Source organism: Macaca mulatta, chromosome 18 (genome assembly GCF_049350105.2).
Source record: "Macaca mulatta isolate MMU2019108-1 chromosome 18, T2T-MMU8v2.0, whole genome shotgun sequence".
In the NCBI taxonomy this organism is placed as follows: domain Eukaryota; kingdom Metazoa; phylum Chordata; class Mammalia; order Primates; family Cercopithecidae; genus Macaca; species Macaca mulatta.
In genome coordinates this window covers 83,311,365-83,331,535 of record NC_133423.1, presented here as the reverse complement: position 1 = coordinate 83,331,535, position 20,171 = coordinate 83,311,365, and the positions used below count along the sequence as shown (strand labels likewise).

Here is a 20,171-nt window from a genome sequence, read left to right as displayed (position 1 = left end):
CATGTCTCTACAAAAAATACAAAAATTAGCCGGGCGTGGTGGTGTGCCCCTGGAATACCAGCTACTTGGGAGGCTGAGGCGCGAGAATTGCTTGAACCTGGGAGGTGGAGGCTGCAGTGAGCCAAGATTGCACTACTGCACTCCCGCCTGGGTGACAGAGCAAGACCCCGTCAAATAAATAAATAAATAAATAAATAAATACAGCAATATCGTACCTTGGAATTTAGCTGTTTCCAGAGGAAAAATGGTTGTGTGCAGCCTGCTTTCAGAAGCAGCATTGGTAGTGGTGATTTCCGGAGAGAACAAGCCCCCAGTTTACATTGTCTTGTCACTTAAACTTAATCCCAAAATAGTGTAGTTTTGTTGTCAAAGATAGATAGATTCTCGTGGATGGGTTTTTTGTTTTTTCGTTTTTTGGTCTGAACCTTATGTTGAAATGGAATATTTTTTACATCACTAGTGTGAGTGATAACATGTTGATCTCAGTGTAATAAACTGCCTTTATGGAGAAAATAGTGAGTGGAGTTGTTCTCCACAATTCGTAATAGGTTTATAATTCTCTTTCTCAGTTCTGCTCATGACCTGCGCTACCAGTTATGGAGAAGGCCTAATCAAAGTTGTTAATAGAGACTTGAGCATTTTCTATTGACTAAAATTATTTAAGAAGTTCATACTAAAATATTAGTTTATTTCCTCATGGGATTTAAGAATAATTGCATGGCTCAGGAGGATACACAGTCTTCTGAAGATGTTATCTTGATTCTTAAACTTGATGAATAATTTGGTGTTGTGCACACTTAAAAATTCTTTTCTTTCTTTCTCTCTTTCTTTCTTTCTTTCTTTCTTTTTCTCTCTTTCTTTTCTTTTTTTCTTTTTCTTTTCTTTTCTTTTTTTTTTTTGACAGGGTCTTGCTGTATTGCCCAGGCTGCTCTGGTATTGCACCGCTGCTCTTGCTGTATTGCACCGCTGGAGTGCAGTGGTGTAGTCATAGCTCATTGCAGCCTGGAACTCCTGGGCTTACGTGATCCAACTGTCTTGGCCTCCCAAAGTGCTGGCGTTACAGGTGTAATCCACCTTGCCCAGTCTCTCTTTTTCTTTTCTTTTCTTTTTTTTTTTTTTGAGATGGAGTCTCCCTCTGTCGCCCAGGCTGGAGTGCAGTGGCGCAATCTTGGCTCACTGCAATCTCTGCCTCCCAGGTTCAAGCGATTCTCCTTCCTCAGCCTCCCAAGTACCTGGGACTACAGGCATGCACCACCATGCCCAGCTAATTTTTGTATTTTTAGTAGAGACGGGGTTTCACCATGTTGGCCAGGATGGTCTTGATCTCTTGACCTCATGATCCTCCTGCCTCGGCCTCCCAAAGTGCTGGGATTGTAGGCGTGAGCCACTGCGCTTGACTTCTTTTTTCTGTTTTTAAGGAACGTTTGTATTCATGAGACTTCCATTGTAGGAACGAGTTGGGGAAAATAAGTAAAAAACTTTTTTTTTTTTTTTTGAGATGGAGTCTCGCTCTGTCACCCAGGCTGGAGTGCAGTGGCGCGATCTCGGCTCACTGCAAGCTTGCAAGCTCTGCCTACTGGGTTCATGCCATTCTCCTGCGTCAGTCTCCAGAGTAGCTGGGACTAAAGACGCCTGCCACCACACCTGGCTGATTTTTTTTGTATTTTTTTTTTTTTTTCCTTGGGACGGAGTCTCGCTCTGTCTCCCAGGCTGGAGTGCAATGGTGCGATCTTGGCTCGCTGCAACCTCCGCCTCCCAGGTTCAAGCAATTCTCCTGCCTCAGCCTCCCATGTAGCTGAGACTACAGGTGCCGGCCACCACTCACGGCTAATTTTTGTATTTTTATTAAAGACGGGGTTTCACCATGTTTGTCAGGCTGGTCTCGAACTCCAGACCTCAGGTGATCCGCCGGCCTCATCCTCCCAAAGTGCTGGGATTACAGGCGTGAGCCATCGCGCCTGGCTGATTTTTTTGTTTTTTTAGTAGAGACGGGGTTTCACTGTGTTAGCCAGGATGATCTCGATCTCCTGACCTCGTGTTCCGCCCATCTCGGCCTCCCAGAGTGCTGGGATTACAAGCGTGAGCCACCGTGCCCGGCCAAATTTTTTTTTTTTTTTTTTTTTTTGATCACTTCTTTTTTTTTCTTTTGAGATGGAGTCTCACTCTGTTGCCTATGCTGGAGTGCAGTGGTACGGTCTGGGCTCACTGCAACCTCTGCCTCCAGGGTTCAAGCAATTCTCCTGCCTCAGCCTCCCAAGTAGCTGGGATTATAGTTGTGTACCACCATGCCCAGCTAATTTTTGTATTTTTAATAGAGATGGGTTTTCACCGTGTTGGCTGGGCTGGCCTCGAACTCCTGACCTCAGGTGATCCACCCGCCTCAGCCTCCCACAGTGCTGGGATTACAGAATTGAGCCACTGTGTGCCGACCACACTTTATTTTTCATTGTATTTATCATGATTATATGTAGTTAGCAATCTGCAACATTTATGTTTTCACATCCATTGATTTTTTTTTTTTTCTTTTTTGTTGTGAGATGGAGTTTTGTTCTTGTTGCCCAGGCTGGAGTTCAATGGTGCAATCTTGGCTCACCGCCACTTCTGCCTCCCGGGTTCAAGCAGTTCTCCTGTCTCAGCCTCCCGAGTAGCTGGGATTACAGACATGCACTACCACGCCTGGCTAATTTTGTATTTTTAGTAGAAACAAGGTTTCCCCATGTTGCCCAGGCTGGTCACAAACTTCCGACCTCAGTGATCCACCAGCCTCGGCCTCCCAAAGTTCTGGGATTACAGGCGCAAGGCCCTGCGCCCAGCCTGATACATTTTCTAAATGGACGTTTAGGGAAGTTAAGTGTTTAGTAACTCTTTGAATCAGATCTCCATCTTTTAGTCTCTAGGCTTTGTAGTGTTGTGGAATGAAGCATTTGGTTTGGGTTTGTATTGTGATTCTTCCCCTTAGATAAGTGACAGTGAGTAAGTTCCCCAATCCCCCTGAGTCTAGCCTTCTGTGTAAAATCAGAATATATTGTTGTTTTCATAGGGTTGGGGCATAAGTGAGAATAATATATGTCAAATGGCAAGACTTGCTGTATTGCAGGTACTCAATAGGTTTTAGTTTCCTTCCTCCCCTAATCCTGTGGTCCTTTCTCACCACCATACTGTCTCTAGTCCATCTGTTTTATGTTTTTACCAAGAATTGGGGTAAATGTCAACGTCAGAGTTTCTTAACTTTGGCACTATTGGCATTTTTGGCTGAATAATTCTTTGTTGTGGTGGCTGTCCTGTGCAGCATCCGTGATCTGATCTCTAACAGTGGATGCCAGTAAGCCCCTCCCCTGCAAATTGTGACATTAAAAAAGTCTCTATCCATTGCCAAATGTTCGGTAGGGTGCAAAATCGTCCCCGTTGAGAACCACTGCTCTAGCAGATGGTGCCCAGGATTGTGTTCAGGGTGGAGAAATGGATTCTTGCTGTAATCCTCAAGTGAGTGAATCCTTCTGCGGGCCATTATCACTCTGTTGTTGAGCTGAATGAGTCCTGCTGGTTCTTACCAGTACCAGCAGTATCACTCCATTTAGTCCTTTTAGAATAAATAGTACTTCATAGACTTTACTGACTTTTTGGGGGAGTGAATGTAGTAGTAATTGATTTTAATTCTTTTTTACTTTTAACAGTATTGATATATCTGAGAATGGTTAGATTCAGTTTGAATGAAATAAATAGAAATACGCTGTAAGAAACATAGAAAAATGTGAAAGGTGTCAGAGGCATGGAAATGAGACTAATGAAGGAAAAAAAATGAAGAATTAGTAAGTTTATTTAGCATTCAGGTAAAACTTAGAGCCATATTGCTAGCATGGCCATAAAAGCAGTGGGATACAGGACGCAGGGAGATAAATCCAAGAAAAAGGAAAGACTAGCTTTTTAGAGGATCTCTTAAAAGTAAAAATGATTATGTATAACGTCTTGAAATGAGCAGTATGGTTAAGATGTATTTCTGTGATGACAGGAGGATAGATTGCTTAGAATCAAGAGAGTTTATGATTCTTGTTAGGTGGCTTAATATTTTATTTTCTGCAGTGTTTATGTAGTCTTAAATAAGACTTTGTTGTTTGGGAAAGTTTATTAGGTACAAGTTGATGAAGTTTTAACTTTCACACCCTTAATTCAGGGGTTAAAGACACGCAGGCTCTTCGTGTACTCGTAAGTATACCTGACTGGCAATTAGAGTACATTTTGGTATACAGGGTCTTTAGAAGTAGTGACTGATGCAATTTAGGTTATAATCTAGATCTTCACATGGTTAAAAAGCATTTGCTTTTTTAGGACGCCACAAAGAATTATTTAATAGCAGTGGTATTAGAGATTAGAATCGTGTGTGGTCTCATAGTCTTTCAGGACTTAAATACCAATCTGACAACAAGCATTTATTTTAAATTTTGGTTTCAAAATTTTTGATGTACCTTTGGTTTAGATGTATAAAGCATAATTTAAAAATTATGGCCATATATTGATTTAAAATAATCTTAAGGTTGGTAGAAGGTTTTCCTGAAAGGAACAATGAATGCTTGTGTGCATACTAATAAAGGGATCCCTTGAGAATGGTTTCTTGGTATAGGGAACATTCAGGCTTTGTTTGGGTTTTGAAAAGAAGATATGATCAGTCAAGCTTCTCAGCAAGGTTCATGCTAATTTGGAGGGGAAGATGGTCTTGGAATAAAATCCTGTTTGATTTTAAAGAGAGAATATTTGTGGAAAAAGATTGAAATAGTGAAAAAATGTTTTTCTTTTTTTTTTTTTTTGAGACAGAGTCTGACTCTGTCGCCCAGGCTGGAGTGCAGTGGTGCGATCTCGGCTCACTGCAGCCTCCGCTTCCTGGGTTCAAGCGATTCTCCTGCCTCAGCCTCCAGAGTAGCTGGGACCACAGGCACGTGCCACCACACCTGGCTAATTTTTGTATTTTTAGTAGACACGGGGTTTCACCACGTTGGCCAGGATGGTTTCCATCTCCTGACCTTGTGATCCGCCCACCTCAGCCTCCCAAAGTGCTGGGATTACAGGCGTGAGCCACCACACCCAGCAAAAAAATGTTTAAAAACATTTTTTTTGGTCCGCTCTTTCTGTATTTCTTGTGTTCCCTTCCTGATCGTTAAAGGAAAGGAATATATGAAGTATATGCGTAGGTTTCCAGAGTAGGTAGTAGGGGTGAATGGTAGAATTAGAGATTGGTGAAATGCCTTATCAGTTACAGTAAGATAAAAATTGTTCTCTTTAAATAATAAGTTCAAATATGTCAAGTTAATTCAAGCTAACAAATATGCTTTGAGTTCCTATTATGTACAAGTAATGTTCTAGTTTTACCTGGGCGATGTAAGGGTAAATAGTTCTAGTCATTATAGAGGAGAAAATAAAACAGAAACACAGTGGTAAATATACCATGAATCTAATGCAGCTTAAACTTCAGGTCTCTTCATTTACACAGGCCCCTTGTCAGTGTGTGGGAGGAGCCTTAACAGTATGTTTAGATGTTCATTTGCAAAATTAAGATTTTAGCTGTAATTGGATAAGATTGCTATCCCCCCCCCGTTTTTGTTTTTTTTTTTTTTGAGACAGGGTCTCGCTCTGTCACCCAGGCTGGACGGCAGTGGCTTGATTGGCTCACTGCAAGTTTGACCTCCCAGATTCAAGCAGTCCTCCCACCTCAGCTTCCCGAGTAGCTGGGACTACAGGCATGTGTTACCGTGCCTGGGTAATTTTTTTTTTTTTTTTTTTTTGAGAAGGAGGCTCGCTCTATCACCAGGCTGGAGCGCAGTGGCGCAATCTCAGCTCACTGCAACCTTTGCCTCCCGGGTTCAAGCGATTCTCCTGCCTCAGCCTTCCGAGTAGCTGGGACTACAGGCACGTGCCACCACACCAAGCTAATTTTTTTTATTTTTTAGTAGAGACGGGGTTTCACCATATTAGCCAGGATGGTCTCAAACTCCTGACCTTGTGATCTGCCTGCCTCAGCCTCCCAAAGTGCTCGGATTCCAGGTGTGAGCCCCCGCACCTGGCCCATGCCTGGGTAATTTTTATATAGTTCTTTAGAGACAGGGATTTTGCCATGTTGCCCAGGTTTGTCTGGAACTTCTGGGCTCAAGTGATTTGCCCACCTTGGCCTACCAAAGTGCTGGAATCGCAGGCGTGAGCCACCATGCGTGGCCTGCTGTCACTTTTGTTTGTTTGTTTGTTTGTTTGTTTATATTGAGACAGAGTCTCTCACTCTGTCGCCCAGGCTGGAGTACAGTGGCACGATATCGGGTCACTGCAACCTTCACCTCCCAGGTTCAAGCAATTCTCGTACCTCAGCCTCCCGAATAGCTGGGATTGCATGCGCATGCCGCTGAGCCTGGCTAATTTTTGTATTTTTAGCAGAGACGGGGTTTTTCCATATTGGCCACGCTGGTCTCAAAGTCCTGGCCTCAAGTATCTGCCTGCCTTGGCCTCCCAAAGTGTTGGGATTACAGGTGTGAGCCACCAAGCCTGGCTTGCTGTCACTTTTGGTTCCAATTTACCATGTAATATATTTCTACCTGTGTTGGGTTTTAAGAGAGGGGTCACAGGAGTTTTGGAGAGAAATTTTGGAATAATGCATTTGTGGTTTTGTATCTGTGTTTCTACTTTTGCAGGGGGAAACAGTAGAAAGAATTTAGTCATCTACAGATATTAGTCCTCGAGTAAGTTAGGACTCTTAGGAAACCATTGGCCTCACTAAGAGTTTTGACTAAACTTCAGAAGAAAAAAATCATTGAGCTATCAAGGACTGTATGTTGGTAAGAGATGATGAGTTGCATTCTGCTTGTTATATATGGAAGGTCAGATTCACTCTCCTGCATCGTTGGTCCTATAAAATAACAGCAGTTCTCATCCTCCTTTGGTAACAGTGTCATTAGAGCTGTATATATTTCCCTTTTAGTTCTTGTTGGCTAAGTAGAAAAAAGGAAAATACCTTCTTTCAGATGTTTGTGTAAAACTATGAAGGAAATATTGTGTTACCAAATGTAGTGGGAATGTTTAGTGAATTTTTTTTTTATTTTAAAGAGCCGGGGTCTTTCTCTATCAGAGCTCAGGCTGGAGTGCAGTGGTATGTTCACAGCTCACTGCAGTCCCCAGCTCCTGGGTTCTGTCAGAGCTCAGGCTGGAGTGCAGTGGTGTGTTCACAGCTCACTGCAGTCCCCAGCTCCTGGGTTCAAGCAGTCTTCTTCCTACCTCAGCGTCCCAAGTAGCTGGGACCACAGGTGTGTGCTGCCACCTCTGGCTAATTTTTTATTTTTATTTTTTTGTAGAGAAAAATGTTGCCCAGACTGCTCTTGAACTCCTGACCTCAAATGATCCACCTGCTTCAGTCTCACAAAGTGCTGAAATTGCAGGTGCAAGCCACTGTGGCTGACCAAACTTTTTATTTTGGGATAATTTTAGACTTACAGAAAAGTTGAAAAGATAATGCAGCTAATTCTTATTTGCCCCTCACCCAGTTCCCCTAATGTTAACATCTTATATTATGGTGGTATATTTATCAAAACTAAAAAAGCAGCATTGATGCATTGCCATTCACTAAACTCTAGACTTCATTTGGGTTTCCCTAGTTTTTCTATTAATGCCCTTTTTCTTTTTTCTTTTTTTCTTTTCTTCTTCTTCTTTTTTTTTTTTTTTTGAGATGGAGTTTTGCTCTTGTTGTCCAGGCTGGAGTGCAATGACGCGATCTTGGGTTGCCACAATCTCTACCTCCTGGGTTCAAGGGATTCTCCTACCTCAGCCTCCTGAGTAGCTCAGATTACAGGCGCCAGTCACCACGCCTGGCTAATTTTGTATTTTTAGTAGTTTCTCCATGTTGGTCAGGGTGATCTCAAACTCCTGACCTCAGGTGATCCGCCCACCTCGGCCTCCCAAAGTGCTGGCGTGAGCCACCACGCCGGGCCTTGGTGTCCTTTTTCTATTGCAGAAATCCCATCCGAGATACCATATTGCATTTAGTCATCATGTCTCCTTAGTTTCTTCTGGTTTGTGACAGTTTGTTATGACCTTGATAGTCTTGGTGAGCACTGGTCAGCTGTTTTGTAAAATGTCCCTCCGTTTGGACTTGCCTGATACTTTTATGGCTAGACTAGGTTATAGTTTTGGGGGAAGAATACCAGCGAGGTGAAGGGCTCCCCGATCACATCATGTTGGGGCACATGATAACCTGTGACATCAGTGGTTACGATAACCTGGACACTTGATTAAGACAGTATTTGTCAGGTTTCTCCACTAAAAAGTTACTATTTTTACTTTTTTTTAATATGTTGTTTTTTAGAAAGGAGTCATTGATTCCAGCCTGCATTCAGGGATGGGGCCAGGTAATTAAACCACTTCCTGGAGACATGAATATCTTCTTAAAGTTATTTTGAATTCTGTGAAGAAGATTTGTGCCTTCTCCTCCATTTACTTATGTATTCAATCATTTGTTTATATCAGTCTGGATTGACACACATTTTGTACTTTGGTTGTTTTGTTACTCAGATTGTTCCCGCCGTGGCCGCCGTTGGGTGCTCCTTAGGCTTGGCTCCTGTGTTCCTTTGGCTCCTCCTCCTTCTGTCTGGTGGAGCACGTCCTTGCTTTCTGGCACTACAAGATGTTTCAAGGCTCATCTTATATATTTCCTGCCCCTTCCCTAGAGTCATGCGTATTTCCAGGGAGCTCTTGTTTCTTTTATTGGAGAATGGTGTTTAGAAACCATGATCTCAGCGCTGGGTATGCTTGTTGCTTACTGTTTTGTTTTTATTTATTTATTTTTTAAAGTCGTAGTCTTGCTCTGTTGCCCAGGTGGGAGTGCAGTGATGTGATCACAGCTCTCTGTAACTTTGAACTTCTGGGTACTGGTGATCCTTCCACCTCAGCCTCCTGAGTAGCTGGGACTATAAATGCACAACACCGCTCCTGGCTAATAGTTTTGTTTGTTTTTTCTAGAGACAGGGTCTCTCACTGTATTGCCCAGGCTGGTCTTGAACTCCGTTCAAGTGATCTTGCTGCCTCAGCTTCCCAAAGTACTGGGGTTACAGGTGTGATCCACTGCGCCTGCCTTGTTTTTAATATAGAAGAAGAAATGTTAACGAGTTTATTTTTGATGTTCAAACTCTAGATGGATATTTGGGTTTCAAATATCGACTTACTGGATAGTAGGAATAATACCACTATGAACATTACTGCTTGTGTCTTTTGGTGAACAAATGTAGCATTTTTGTTGAATATGTACCTAAAAGTGCAATTGCTAATTCATGACATATGGTCAACATAAGTAGGTATTGCCAGAAATTTTCCAAAGTGATTGTATCTCACAAACTTTTAAAATTAAAACCAATATGAGACATTAGTATAAATTTAAAGAGGATTTGATTAGGGTTAGGTATATGGAGGGGTTATATTCCTAATAATACCAAACTGCTGGCTTCTGAAAACCGTGACTCTTAGGTGTTTTTATACTAATTGTGCTAATGCTTTTTTTTTTTTTTTTTTTTTTTTTTTTGAGTCAGAGTTTTGCCCTTGTTGCTCAAGCTGGAGGGCAATCCTGCGATCTTGGCTCACTGCAGCCTCCACCTCCCAGGTTCAAGTGATTCTCCTGCCTCAGCCTCCGTGGTAGCTGAGATTACAGGCATGCACTACCACGCCTGGCTAATTTTGTATTTTTAGTAGAGACGGAGTTTGACCATGTTGATCAGGCTGGTCTCAAACTCCAGACTTCAAGTGATACACCCCCCTCTGCCTCCCAAAGTGCTGGGATTACAGGTGTGAACCACTGTGCCGGGCCTAATGCATTTTTAAAAATTGAGTCTATGGTCTTTTTCTGTCATATTTCCCATTTTCTCTTCCATCCCTTAATTTAATTAGAAGTTAAGTTCCTATCTAATATACTCCTTTAATATCTTTTATTTTGGAGAGAGAAAAATATAAATAGAGATAATTGATGGGTAGTGCTAGAATGTCACTAACAATCCCCATAGGTTGCCTGGTCCCAGGGTTTGGTCATGTCTTCCTGGATTTTTAGTGAAAATACCATATTAGAGATATTTCCATTACATTATTTTATTATTCATTTCACCAATATTTGAGTGCCTTCTGAGTGCACTGGGCCAGATGTTGATGATACCAAGAGGCATAAAGTGCACTCATACCTTCAAGAAGCTCATGGATGCAGAAACTAACACAGTACCATGCAGTAATTCTAAAATAGTGAAGATGTGCAGAAAAACTCTAAGAGCCCAGAGAACAGAGTGGCTGACCCTGCCTGGTGACAGGAGGCGAGTGTTACAGAGGAGATCTGGTTTCTGGGGGTCTCCAGGATGGGGCTGTAGCATAAAAGGTAGATGTGAGGCAGAAGCAGCAGCAATTGGAAAGGCTTGGATATGTAGAGGATGTTACGTGGTGCTCAGAGAGCAGCAGTACATGGATGGCAAGTGCGACATTTGTGCTGCCACCCACTTCCGCATGCCGAAAGCAGGTAATTGCTAATCAGTTACCGCATTTTTTGCTGCCGAATTTATAAGCAGCCTCAAGAGTTCTCAACAGGATGCTTCAGGTGGCCACTACCAATTACTTGGAGTTGGCACGTGAGGTTAAACCTGTTTGTCTTCTTTGTAGTGGGTGTTCACTGTGCCTGGAGCAGAGGATGTGTGTGGGAGTGGGGGGAGTGAGACGGGCTGGAAAGGCACGTTGGCTGGGATCAGATGATGAAGGACTTTTTGCCAGCCACGTGGTCGAGTGTATATTTATAGTCTGTACAGGCAGTGTAGAGCCATGGAAGGGTTTTAAGCAGGAAAATGATGTAAGCAGATTACTCTTTTTAGAAAGATAAATGTAGGGGCTTTGTAGATGTATTGAATTGGGTAAAACGGAGGGCAAGACACCAGTAGGCATTTTATACTATCTTTAGATCTTTGTAGCCTTTAAGTTGCTAAACCAGTTAGGAGTGTTATGGCTGTTCCAACAGGAGATGATGGAGGTCTGAATTAGGGCAGTAGGAATGGAGAGAAAGAATCAGATTGAGAGTGATTTAGGAAATAGGACAGGGTATAGCTCTTCCACTTATTATGTGTAGGTGAGAAAGAGGAAGGATTGTTCAAAGGTTCTGACTTCTTGCCTGGGTGCTTGGGTGACAGGGTAGGCAGGAGGGGCAGGTTAGGATGGGAAGATAGATGATGATTTATACTTGTTGGAAATTAAATTGGCCTGGAAAATATTTTTTCCTGTGGAGTCATGTTGATTCCCACCATGTTCCTTTGCTGCCTTCCAGATAGTTGCAAATCAGCTAATTGAATGTCACACCATAACATGGAGAGAACTAAGAGCTGGCTACAAAAGATGCGGTTTTGATTCTTTTGGCTCTGATGCTTACTATTGAAGAGTTATACCCTCAGGGAAGCCATTTAACTATTTCTGATGCTTATACTGTCTTTTTTTTTTTTTCTTTTATTCTTTTTTTTTGTGTGTGTTTGTGGACACCAGGTTTTGTCATGTTCCCCAGGCTGGTCTTGAACTTCTGGGCTCAAGCCATCTACCTGCCTTGGCCTCCCAAAGTACTGGGATTACAGGCGTGAGCCACAGTGTCTGGCCGCTGTCTTTCTTTACTTGTAAGATGGAAGTAATATTTGTCCAGCCCTTCTCGTGAAATTGTTATGAGACTCAAATGAGGAAATATATGTGGGGCGTTTTGTTATCTTGTATGTGCTGCACAGATACATTTTTACTGAGCCATTGCTGTCCTTTGTAAAAAGATGAATACTTCCAAATTATTAGAGTCAAGATTGATAAAGAAGTTCTAAAACAATACTAAATATATGTTTGAAAGTCTATAGAATGGTTCTTGAGGTTGAAAAAATTGGAAATGTGGGTATCCATAATGTGATTAGACCTTTGTGGTCTCAGGTGCTCCACCAGGTTTTTAGAATGGACTTTGGAGGGTTACTTGCAGAATATCAGGGAAAGGTAATTAGTGCTTGACCACAGTTTATATTTTTTAATGATTTCCATATATTTTATATTATCTTGAATTTGGTTTTTTCCTTCTTTTACCACTTCCTGACTTGTTTGATACTCATTTATTGATCGTTTAATTTAGCTCCTTTCAATCCTTTGGGGAGTGTTAGGAGGGCTTATTTATGTAAATAATAAAACAATGTAACTATAACTTTCCCTATAAACTCTTGGAACGAATTTCATCTGAGACCTGTAAGATAAGCCATAGTTTAGATGAAATATTTGAACTGTTCTATTGCCTGACGTGTATAAACTTAAATGTTTTTGATGGGAAATTGTTAAGTTCCTTAAGTTCATGATAGTTGTCCCCTAACCCTGCACCTTTTTTTTTTTTTTTTTTTTTTTTTGAGATGGAGTTTCCCTCTGTCACTAGGCTGGAGTGCAGTAGCTCGATCTCAGCTCACTGCAACCTCCGCCTCCTGTGTTCAAGCGATGCTCCCTCCTCAGCCTCCCAAGTAACTGAGACTGCAGGCATGTGCCACCATGCCCAGCTAATTTTTGTTTTTTTTTGGTAGAGACAGAGTTTCTCCATGTTGACCAGGTTGGTCTCGAACTCCTGACCTCAAATGATTCGCCCCCACTCAACCTTCCAAAGTGCTGGGATTATAGGCCTGAGTTACAGTGCTCAGCTTGACCTTCTTTAATTAATGATCTTTTCATTATATTTTTATTTAAAGAACAATACTTTATTCATAAGTATAATAAAAATGTGTAACTTACAAAACTCATTACAAAAAGATATTTGACTATATATATATATATAGTATATGTAGTAAAGGTTAAATAGCTGAAAATGGCAAAGTGTAGTCTATGTCAAGCCTACGTTGTTTTTATAGTTTTTAAATCAGATCTCCCAAATCTTGACAGAGGGAAGGTAACACATTTGGGTAAATGGATATGGATGGTAGAGTTGTGATATATCTAAAGGGAGTTAGGGCTTGGAAGAGAGAAGTTCCTGGGATGCCTCTCTGCAGGGCTCTTGTTGGCTAGGTTGTCTTGTACTCGATCAGATGCCACAGAAGGACAGGAGATTCTAAAGAGAATGGATACAGATGTGTGTATGAAATGCGTGAAAACCAGAACTGTTCGATTGATAGAGAATACTAGAACATTTGGGATTGTCACCTGCTACAACTGTTTATGTTGACGCCTGTAATCCCAGCACTTTGGGAGGCTGAGGTGGGCGGATCACGAGGTCAAGATATCAAGACTATCCTGGCTAATGGTGAAACCCCATCTCTACTAAAAATACAAAACTTAGCTGGGTGTGGTGGCGGGCGCCTGTAGTCCCAGCTGCTTGCAGGGCTGAGGCAGGAGAATCTAATCTCTTGAACCCTGGAGGTGGAGGTTGCAGTGAGTCAAGATCGCGCCACTGCACTCTAGCCTGGCGACAGAGCGAGACTCCATCTCAAAAAAAAAAAAAAAAAGAAATTCAGATATGATTAGGCTGTAGAAATTTTTTTATTGCTAAATTTCAGCCTGTTAACTTCAAAACTATGAGGTTTTTTTTTTTTTCCTAGTAATAACACAAAAATTGTCCCGGAAGCTTATTTAATATACTCCTTTCTTATAAAAGTATTATAGTTCTTAAACTAATGGTTGTTGTTGATCAGTTTTGGTCAAATGTTTGAGAATATTACTTTTGAAAACATGCAGCATGTTCAGGATGTTGTTTGTCAGTCCATTAGCAAATCCTGTTCCACTTCCAAATTATTCCATGAACCGTCTCCCTTTCACCCTCCTTACTGCCGTCACCCTGCTGGCTGCCCCCGTGTAGTGCTGCAGGACAGTGATAGTAACCTCCTTGCTGGCCTGGAGCTTTCCATCTGGTTCTCTCCACTACATTCTTCATGTTATAGCAGGACTGACCTGGAAACTACCTGGACTCAGCTGACCCTCTTGCCTAGTATCCTTCAGTAGCTTCCCATTTTCTTTAAAATCAAATCTGAACTCCTCATACTATCCTTACAAGCCTGTGTGATCTGCCCCCTGCCTGTCTAAACACAGTTGATGTTAGTCATCCACCAAACACTTCCAGGGCCTGTCACACGCCACCTCCTGCTTCCGGAACAGGTTCTTCTTCCCACCCTGCAGTTGGTTCTACCCAGCTTCAAGGTCTCTGTTTAAATATCAGTTTTTGGAGGACTCTTACCTGGCCACCCCAAATGGGGTCATTTCTGTTACTTTCTCCCCCTTTTGGATCCATTTATCACTAGTTGTGTTTTGTTTGATTGCTTTTTTGGGGCTGTGTTCAATAAAATGTAAGTCTTATGAGGCAAGAACTGTGTCTAGCTTGTTTACTATGACAGTACGTCATCAGTGCTTATGAGTAGTACTTAGTAGGTGTTGAATAAATATTTACTGAACAATTGAAGGTGGGAGAGGTATGCTGGCAGGAGGGCAGGGTGTATTCATTGGTATCTCAGTTTTATCATGAAAAGAACATAATTTCACTTAGTTAGAGGGACTGAAACATTGTCTAGAATTTGGTCACATAGTAAAAAGCTGGAGAATAATTCTGAGAACCATTTATCTTAAAAGTTCCAGAGATTCTGTTTTTTTGGTAGGTATAGTTTGCCTTTTGCTTATTCAGCTAATTTGAATCATATTGATAATATGACTGCATGATAATTCAGCCATATGCTGAGGTTTCTACTTTAAAGATAAGTAGCTACTTTAATTTGAAAGTAGTATTTTCATTCTCTCTGAGCAGATGCGTGGTGAAACGATCTTATCATCAATATTTAAGATTTGTGATGTCTGCTGAAGATGACAGTGCTGTCTTAGTTACGAATTCTTTATAATAGACATTTTATATCAGGACCGGTTTGTTTCTTAAAGCCGTTCTGTATCGGTTTACAGGAAGGCGTAGGCTTTTGTTTCCTGGGACATAAGGGGACTCGTCTAACAATTTCTTTTTTTTTTTTTTTTTTTTTAAAGACTGTCTGGCTCTGTTGCCCAGGCTGGAGGACAGTGGTACCATCTCAGCTTATTGCCCACCTCTTGGCTTAAGCCATTCTCCCCCCTCAGCCCTTCTTGCTTTTTTCCTTTCTTTTTCTTTCTTTTTTTTTTTTTTGAGACGGGGTCTTGTTCTGTCGCCCAGGCTGGAAGTGCAGTGGTGCGATCTCTGCTCATTGCAACCTCCGCCTCCTGGGTTCAAGCAATTCTCTGCCTCAGTCTCCCAAGTAGCTGGGATTATAGGCGCCTGCCGCCATGCACGGCTGATTTTTGTAGTTTTAGTAGAGACAGGATTTCACCATGTTGGCCAGGCTGGTCTCGAAGTCCTGACCTCTGTAATCCGCCTGCCTCAGCCTCCCAAAGTGCTGGGATTGCAGGCATGAGTCACCACGCCCGGCCGAATTTCAGTAACCTAAGATAATGGTAGCCTTAAAAAGGCTTCAGATGATTAAATATGGTAAATTAGTTCCTTCAAATAACAAGTTTATTAGGATGTGTTTAATTAGAAGGATAGAGTAACTGTGATGATGTAAAAGAAAATATCTGAAGTAGTATTTAAACATTAAGTTTTGAAAATACTTCAACATTATCAAAAAAGTACTTAGAGGAAGAGAAATTATTCTGTTCCATCTCAAAAAAAAAAAAAAAAAGAAATTGTGGGTGAAGTCGTAGGATTTGTAAGTTTTAGAGGGATTCATTCCTTAGGTCTGGTGCAGTAAAACAGAAGTGGCCAACCTTTGAAGAAAGACTCAAAACTTGTCAAATGTAAATCCCCTGATGCTATGCTGGTAGTTTCTAATTGAAGAAGGTGTTGTTAAATTGAGGAATGCGGCCAGGCGCTGTGGCTCAGGCCTGTAATCCCAGCACTTTGGAAGGCCGAGGTGGGTGAATCAGGAGGTCAGGAGATCAAGACCGTTCTGGCTAACACAGTGAAACCCCATCTCTACTAAAAATACAAAAAAATTAGCTGGGTATGGTGGCGGGCACCTGTAGTCCCAGCTACTTGGGAAGCGAAGCCTCCACCAGGAGGCAGAGCTTGCGGTGAGCCGAGATCATGCCACTGCACTCCAGAGCAAGACTCCGTCTCAAAAAAAATAAATAAATAAATTGAAGAATGCTTTTCCCCATTCCTCAGAAACGGTAGAAACAGTAGTTAGCCTGGACAGTACCCCTGCAGTCCCTCTCAATCCCAACAGCCACTGGAAGTGGGAATGGAGATGTATTAGTCCATTCTTACATTGCTATAAAGAACTACCTGAGACTGGATAATTTATAAAGAAGTTTAATTGGCTCACTGTTCTGCAGGCTGTACAGGAAGCATGGCTGAGGAGGCCTCAGAAAACTTACAATCATGGCAGAAGGCGAAGGGGAAGCCAGCACGTCCTGGATGGCTGGAGCAGGAGGAAGAGAGAGAGGGAAAGAGGAGGTGCTACAGACTTTGAAACAACCAGATCTCATGATAACTCACTATCCCAGGACAGCACTAGGGGGATGGTGCTACATCGTTAGAAACCATCCTCATAATCTAATCAATTACCACCAGGCCCCACCTCCAACATTGAGAATTACAATTGAACATGAGATTTGGGTGGGGACATAGAACCAAACCATATCAAGAGGATTAGAATAAGAAAACCACACCAATGTACATGAGGAGGAATCAGAAGCCTTAGAGTGTGCTCTTCACTCTGTCACCAACTCCCTGTCATGTGCAAGTCATTTGACTCCTTGAGCTCTCAGATTACTCATCTGTTTTTAATTAATTAATTAATGGTTTCTGAGGCAAGGCCTTGTTCTGTCACCCATTCTGGAGTGCCGTGGCACTATCACAGCTCACTGCAGCCTGGACCTCCTGGGCTCAAGTGATCCTCCTTCCTCAGCTTCCTAAGTAGCTGTGACTACAGGCTTGTGCCAACATGCCTGGCTAATTTTTAATTTTTGGTAGAAACTGGGTCTCACTATGTTACCCAGGCTGGTCTCAAACTCCTGAGCTCAAATAGTCCTCCCACCTCAGCCTCTCAAAGTGCTAGGATTATAGGCACAAGATGCCACACCTGACCAGATTACTAACCTATAAAATGAATGGATTGTGCAAGATCATTTCCAAGATTCCTTTAAGCTCTGATGTCATGTGATTGGGAGTTTTGGATTCCTAGGTTAGCTTTTGAGCAGGAATTTGGATGGCAGAGCTGTGTAGGTGGTCAAATACTTTGTTCTTACAGCCTTTTCATATTACCGTGAGTTACTCACCAGTTCAAACTGAATGACCAAGAGCTGTTGCATTCTCACAAAAATGTTTAGCACTTTTACAGCATTTTCAGTTTTATAATGCAGGTCATTGAAAACAATCTTATTTTATAGACTCTTGTGCCCCTTTGACACTCCTCTATCATTCTTTTTAAGCATTTCATTGTTTTCTGGTACAAAAAGATGTTCCAGGCTTGTCTTGTAATTTCCCTGTCCCAGTCCTGAAGTCAGCCAGTTTCCCAAGGAATCCTGATTCTGTTGAGGGGGAATGGGCTTGGCGTGCCCCATGGGCTTCTCCCACTTTTGATGGGCAGAGCTAGGAAATGTTTTGAAGTTGTGTAATATCTCTAGTTACAGTTTGCCACCACAGAGCTCCTTTTCTTCTTCTCACGTTAGGTTTGTGTATTCCTTCTCCCATAGTGTAAGTCATGACTCCCAGCAATATCAGTGTATTTACTCATGTGCTCATTGCTGCAATACATTAAAATAGTTTCAGAATTTTATACTATGAACAAGAAACGAACTATGAAAAATTTTAGATTTCTCTGTAATTCTCTTTATCTTCAGAATATATACTACTGAAGATGTAAACTCATCTTCTCCTTTTTTTTTTTTTTTTTTTTTTTTTTGAGACGGAGTCTCGCTCTGTCTCCCAGGCTGGAGTACAGTGGCGCGATCTCAGCTCACTGCAAGCTTCGCCTCCCGGGTTCATGCCATTCTCCTGCCTCAGCCTCCCGAGTAGCTGGGACTATAGGCGCCCGCCACCACGTCCGGCTAATTTTTTGTATTTTTAATAGAGATGGGGTCTCACCATATTAGCCAGGGTGGTCTTGATCTCCTGACCTCATGATCCGCTCGCCTCGGCCTCCTAAAGTGCTGGGATTGCAGGCAGGAGCCACCACACTCGGCCAACTCATATACTCTTGAAGAGGCTACTCTCTGTTCCAGTTTGCCTGAGTGCTCCTCTCTTCCTCCCTCCCTCTCTTCCCCCCTATGCAGAGTAGGCGCTCAGTAAATGTTTGCTGAAAGACAGTCTTTACCCTTCCTTGAGCTGTTTCTGTCCAGTAGTACTTTGTTGAGTAAAATTAATTACCAATTTTATGGGAGTTAAGTCTACTTAACTACCAAAAGCATTAATGGTCTGAACAATCATATGTATAAATAAATAAAATATATGTTATAAATCACTATTGAATATAGAGTTTTACATAACAATAAATAAATATATGTACAATAACAGTCTTATACTTATCAAACCCTATTATGTAAACCCTTAGATAGTAAGCTCATTTTATATATATGTTCACGTAGTCTTTGTTGCTTATATATAATTTTTAATTTAATTCATAGAACCTTAGGCCCCTTATTTTCTGGTCTCAATTTCAGCCAGTGTTTCTCATTAGGATCATTAAGAGATAAGGAGTTGTGGTTTGTCTTCTTTTATTTTTTCATTTTTGGTTTTTCCAACCAACTCATTTCAAATAAATTGTGGTTTCAATTTTATTTTTTATTTTAAGAATTGGGAGGCATACAAAAGCTATTGTTTGTGATTTTTCTTTTGTGATGTCATAATAGATTCTAAGGTGTTCAAATTCTAGTTAAGCACTAAAAATATAACAAGGCTGATAGAATAACCACTGTGGGCTAGGTGTGAGGGTAAACGCTGGGGAGAGGAAGAAGTGGGAGGATAGTGTTGGGTGGAGGGAAAGGTATAGAGCTAAATGCATATTTGAATTTAGGTCAGTGAAATCTAAGTGTATTCTGAGGAAATTAAATTTTCTAATACTGACTGGGCATGGTGACTCACACCTGTAATCCCAGCCCTTTGGGAGGCTGAGGCAAGCGGATCACTTGAGGTCAGGAGTTCGAGACCAGCCTGGCCAACATGGCGAAACCCCATCTCTACTAAAAATACAAAAATTAGCAGGGCATGGTGGCGGTTGCCTGTAGTCCCAGCTACTCAGGAGGCCGAGGTGGGAGAATTGCTTGAACCCGGGAGTGGGAGGTTGCAGTGAGCCAAAATCACGCCACTACGCTCCAGCCTGGGTGACAAGAGTGAGACTCCATCTCAAAAAAAAAAAAAAAAAAAAAAGGCAGTTTTCTAGTACCCAGTATAATTGTGTTATTCGTTCTTTTTGGTAAAACTATTTAATAAGTGATCTTTAAAATAGCTGTTTTTGTTTAAAAAGTATGTTTTAGTCAGCGACATTGACAGAAATATATTAATTGTTCATGTTCTTTGGTATTATGTGTCAGTGATAGAGAAAAATACTAATGTTGGTGCAGCCAAATATTGTTCAGTTCTCATTATTCTGTAGGTGAACCTCTGTTGGAAAAATCACTAAATTAATTGTATGGTTTTGCCTAATCATGTATTAAAGAAAAACAGTCATATATTAAAGAAAATATGAGTGTAAACATTATTCCTTTCATGGAAATGATCACTGTATCTTTAAACTGGAAATGTATTTGGAGAAAAGCCTGGGAGTCTCGTAAGATTTCCTAAGGCATGCGTAAAATACCTTTAAAGTATTTTAAGGTGTTTCTTAAAAGAAAGCAAGACTTTCAAATGTTTTTATTTCATTTATTTATATATCTGTATTAAATATGTGTATATATTTTAGATTCTATTACAATTAACCATTTTTTCTCACTTTTTTCTTTGTTATTTTTTAATGGGCCTATTTAAACTTAAATCTCTAACTAGGACCTTCAGGGATATTTGGTCATTCTAGCATCTTTCATTTGCATAGATAGTCTCAGAGACATAATAAAACCATAGCAAGAGAAGCTCAAATATTTTTGTCAATGATTTGAAAAAAGCTGAAATCCTTTGAAAGTAATCCTTTTCATTTTTATTACAGGTAAATTGGGATATTCACAATGTACAGAAACAGAGGTAAGTGAAATACTCAAGT

At 41.3% G+C, this 20,171-nt stretch overlaps 1 protein-coding gene and 1 long non-coding RNA gene across 27 annotated transcripts in view; one reads left to right on the top strand and one right to left on the bottom strand.

Moving 5' to 3' along the window:
* Nucleotides 1–20,171, top strand: part of SPIRE1 (spire type actin nucleation factor 1) — a 196,402-nt gene that overhangs the window by 5,989 nt on the left and 170,242 nt on the right. For all 26 annotated transcript variants that reach the window (XR_013408406.1, XR_013408405.1, XR_013408408.1 and 23 more), the window contains one exon: nucleotides 20,118–20,152. Coding sequence is in view for 10 of the 26 variants with exons in the window: in XM_077975376.1 (XP_077831502.1) it covers nucleotides 20,118–20,152 (35 nt within the window). In the remaining 16 variants the exon portion in view is untranslated. The remainder of the gene's footprint in view (nucleotides 1–20,117; nucleotides 20,153–20,171) is intronic.
* Nucleotides 954–3,909, bottom strand: LOC144336557 (uncharacterized). The gene is made up of 2 exons (XR_013408443.1): nucleotides 2,355–3,909; nucleotides 954–1,011 (listed from the first exon to the last, which is right to left on the bottom strand). It is a non-coding gene; the product is annotated as an uncharacterized LOC144336557 (long non-coding RNA).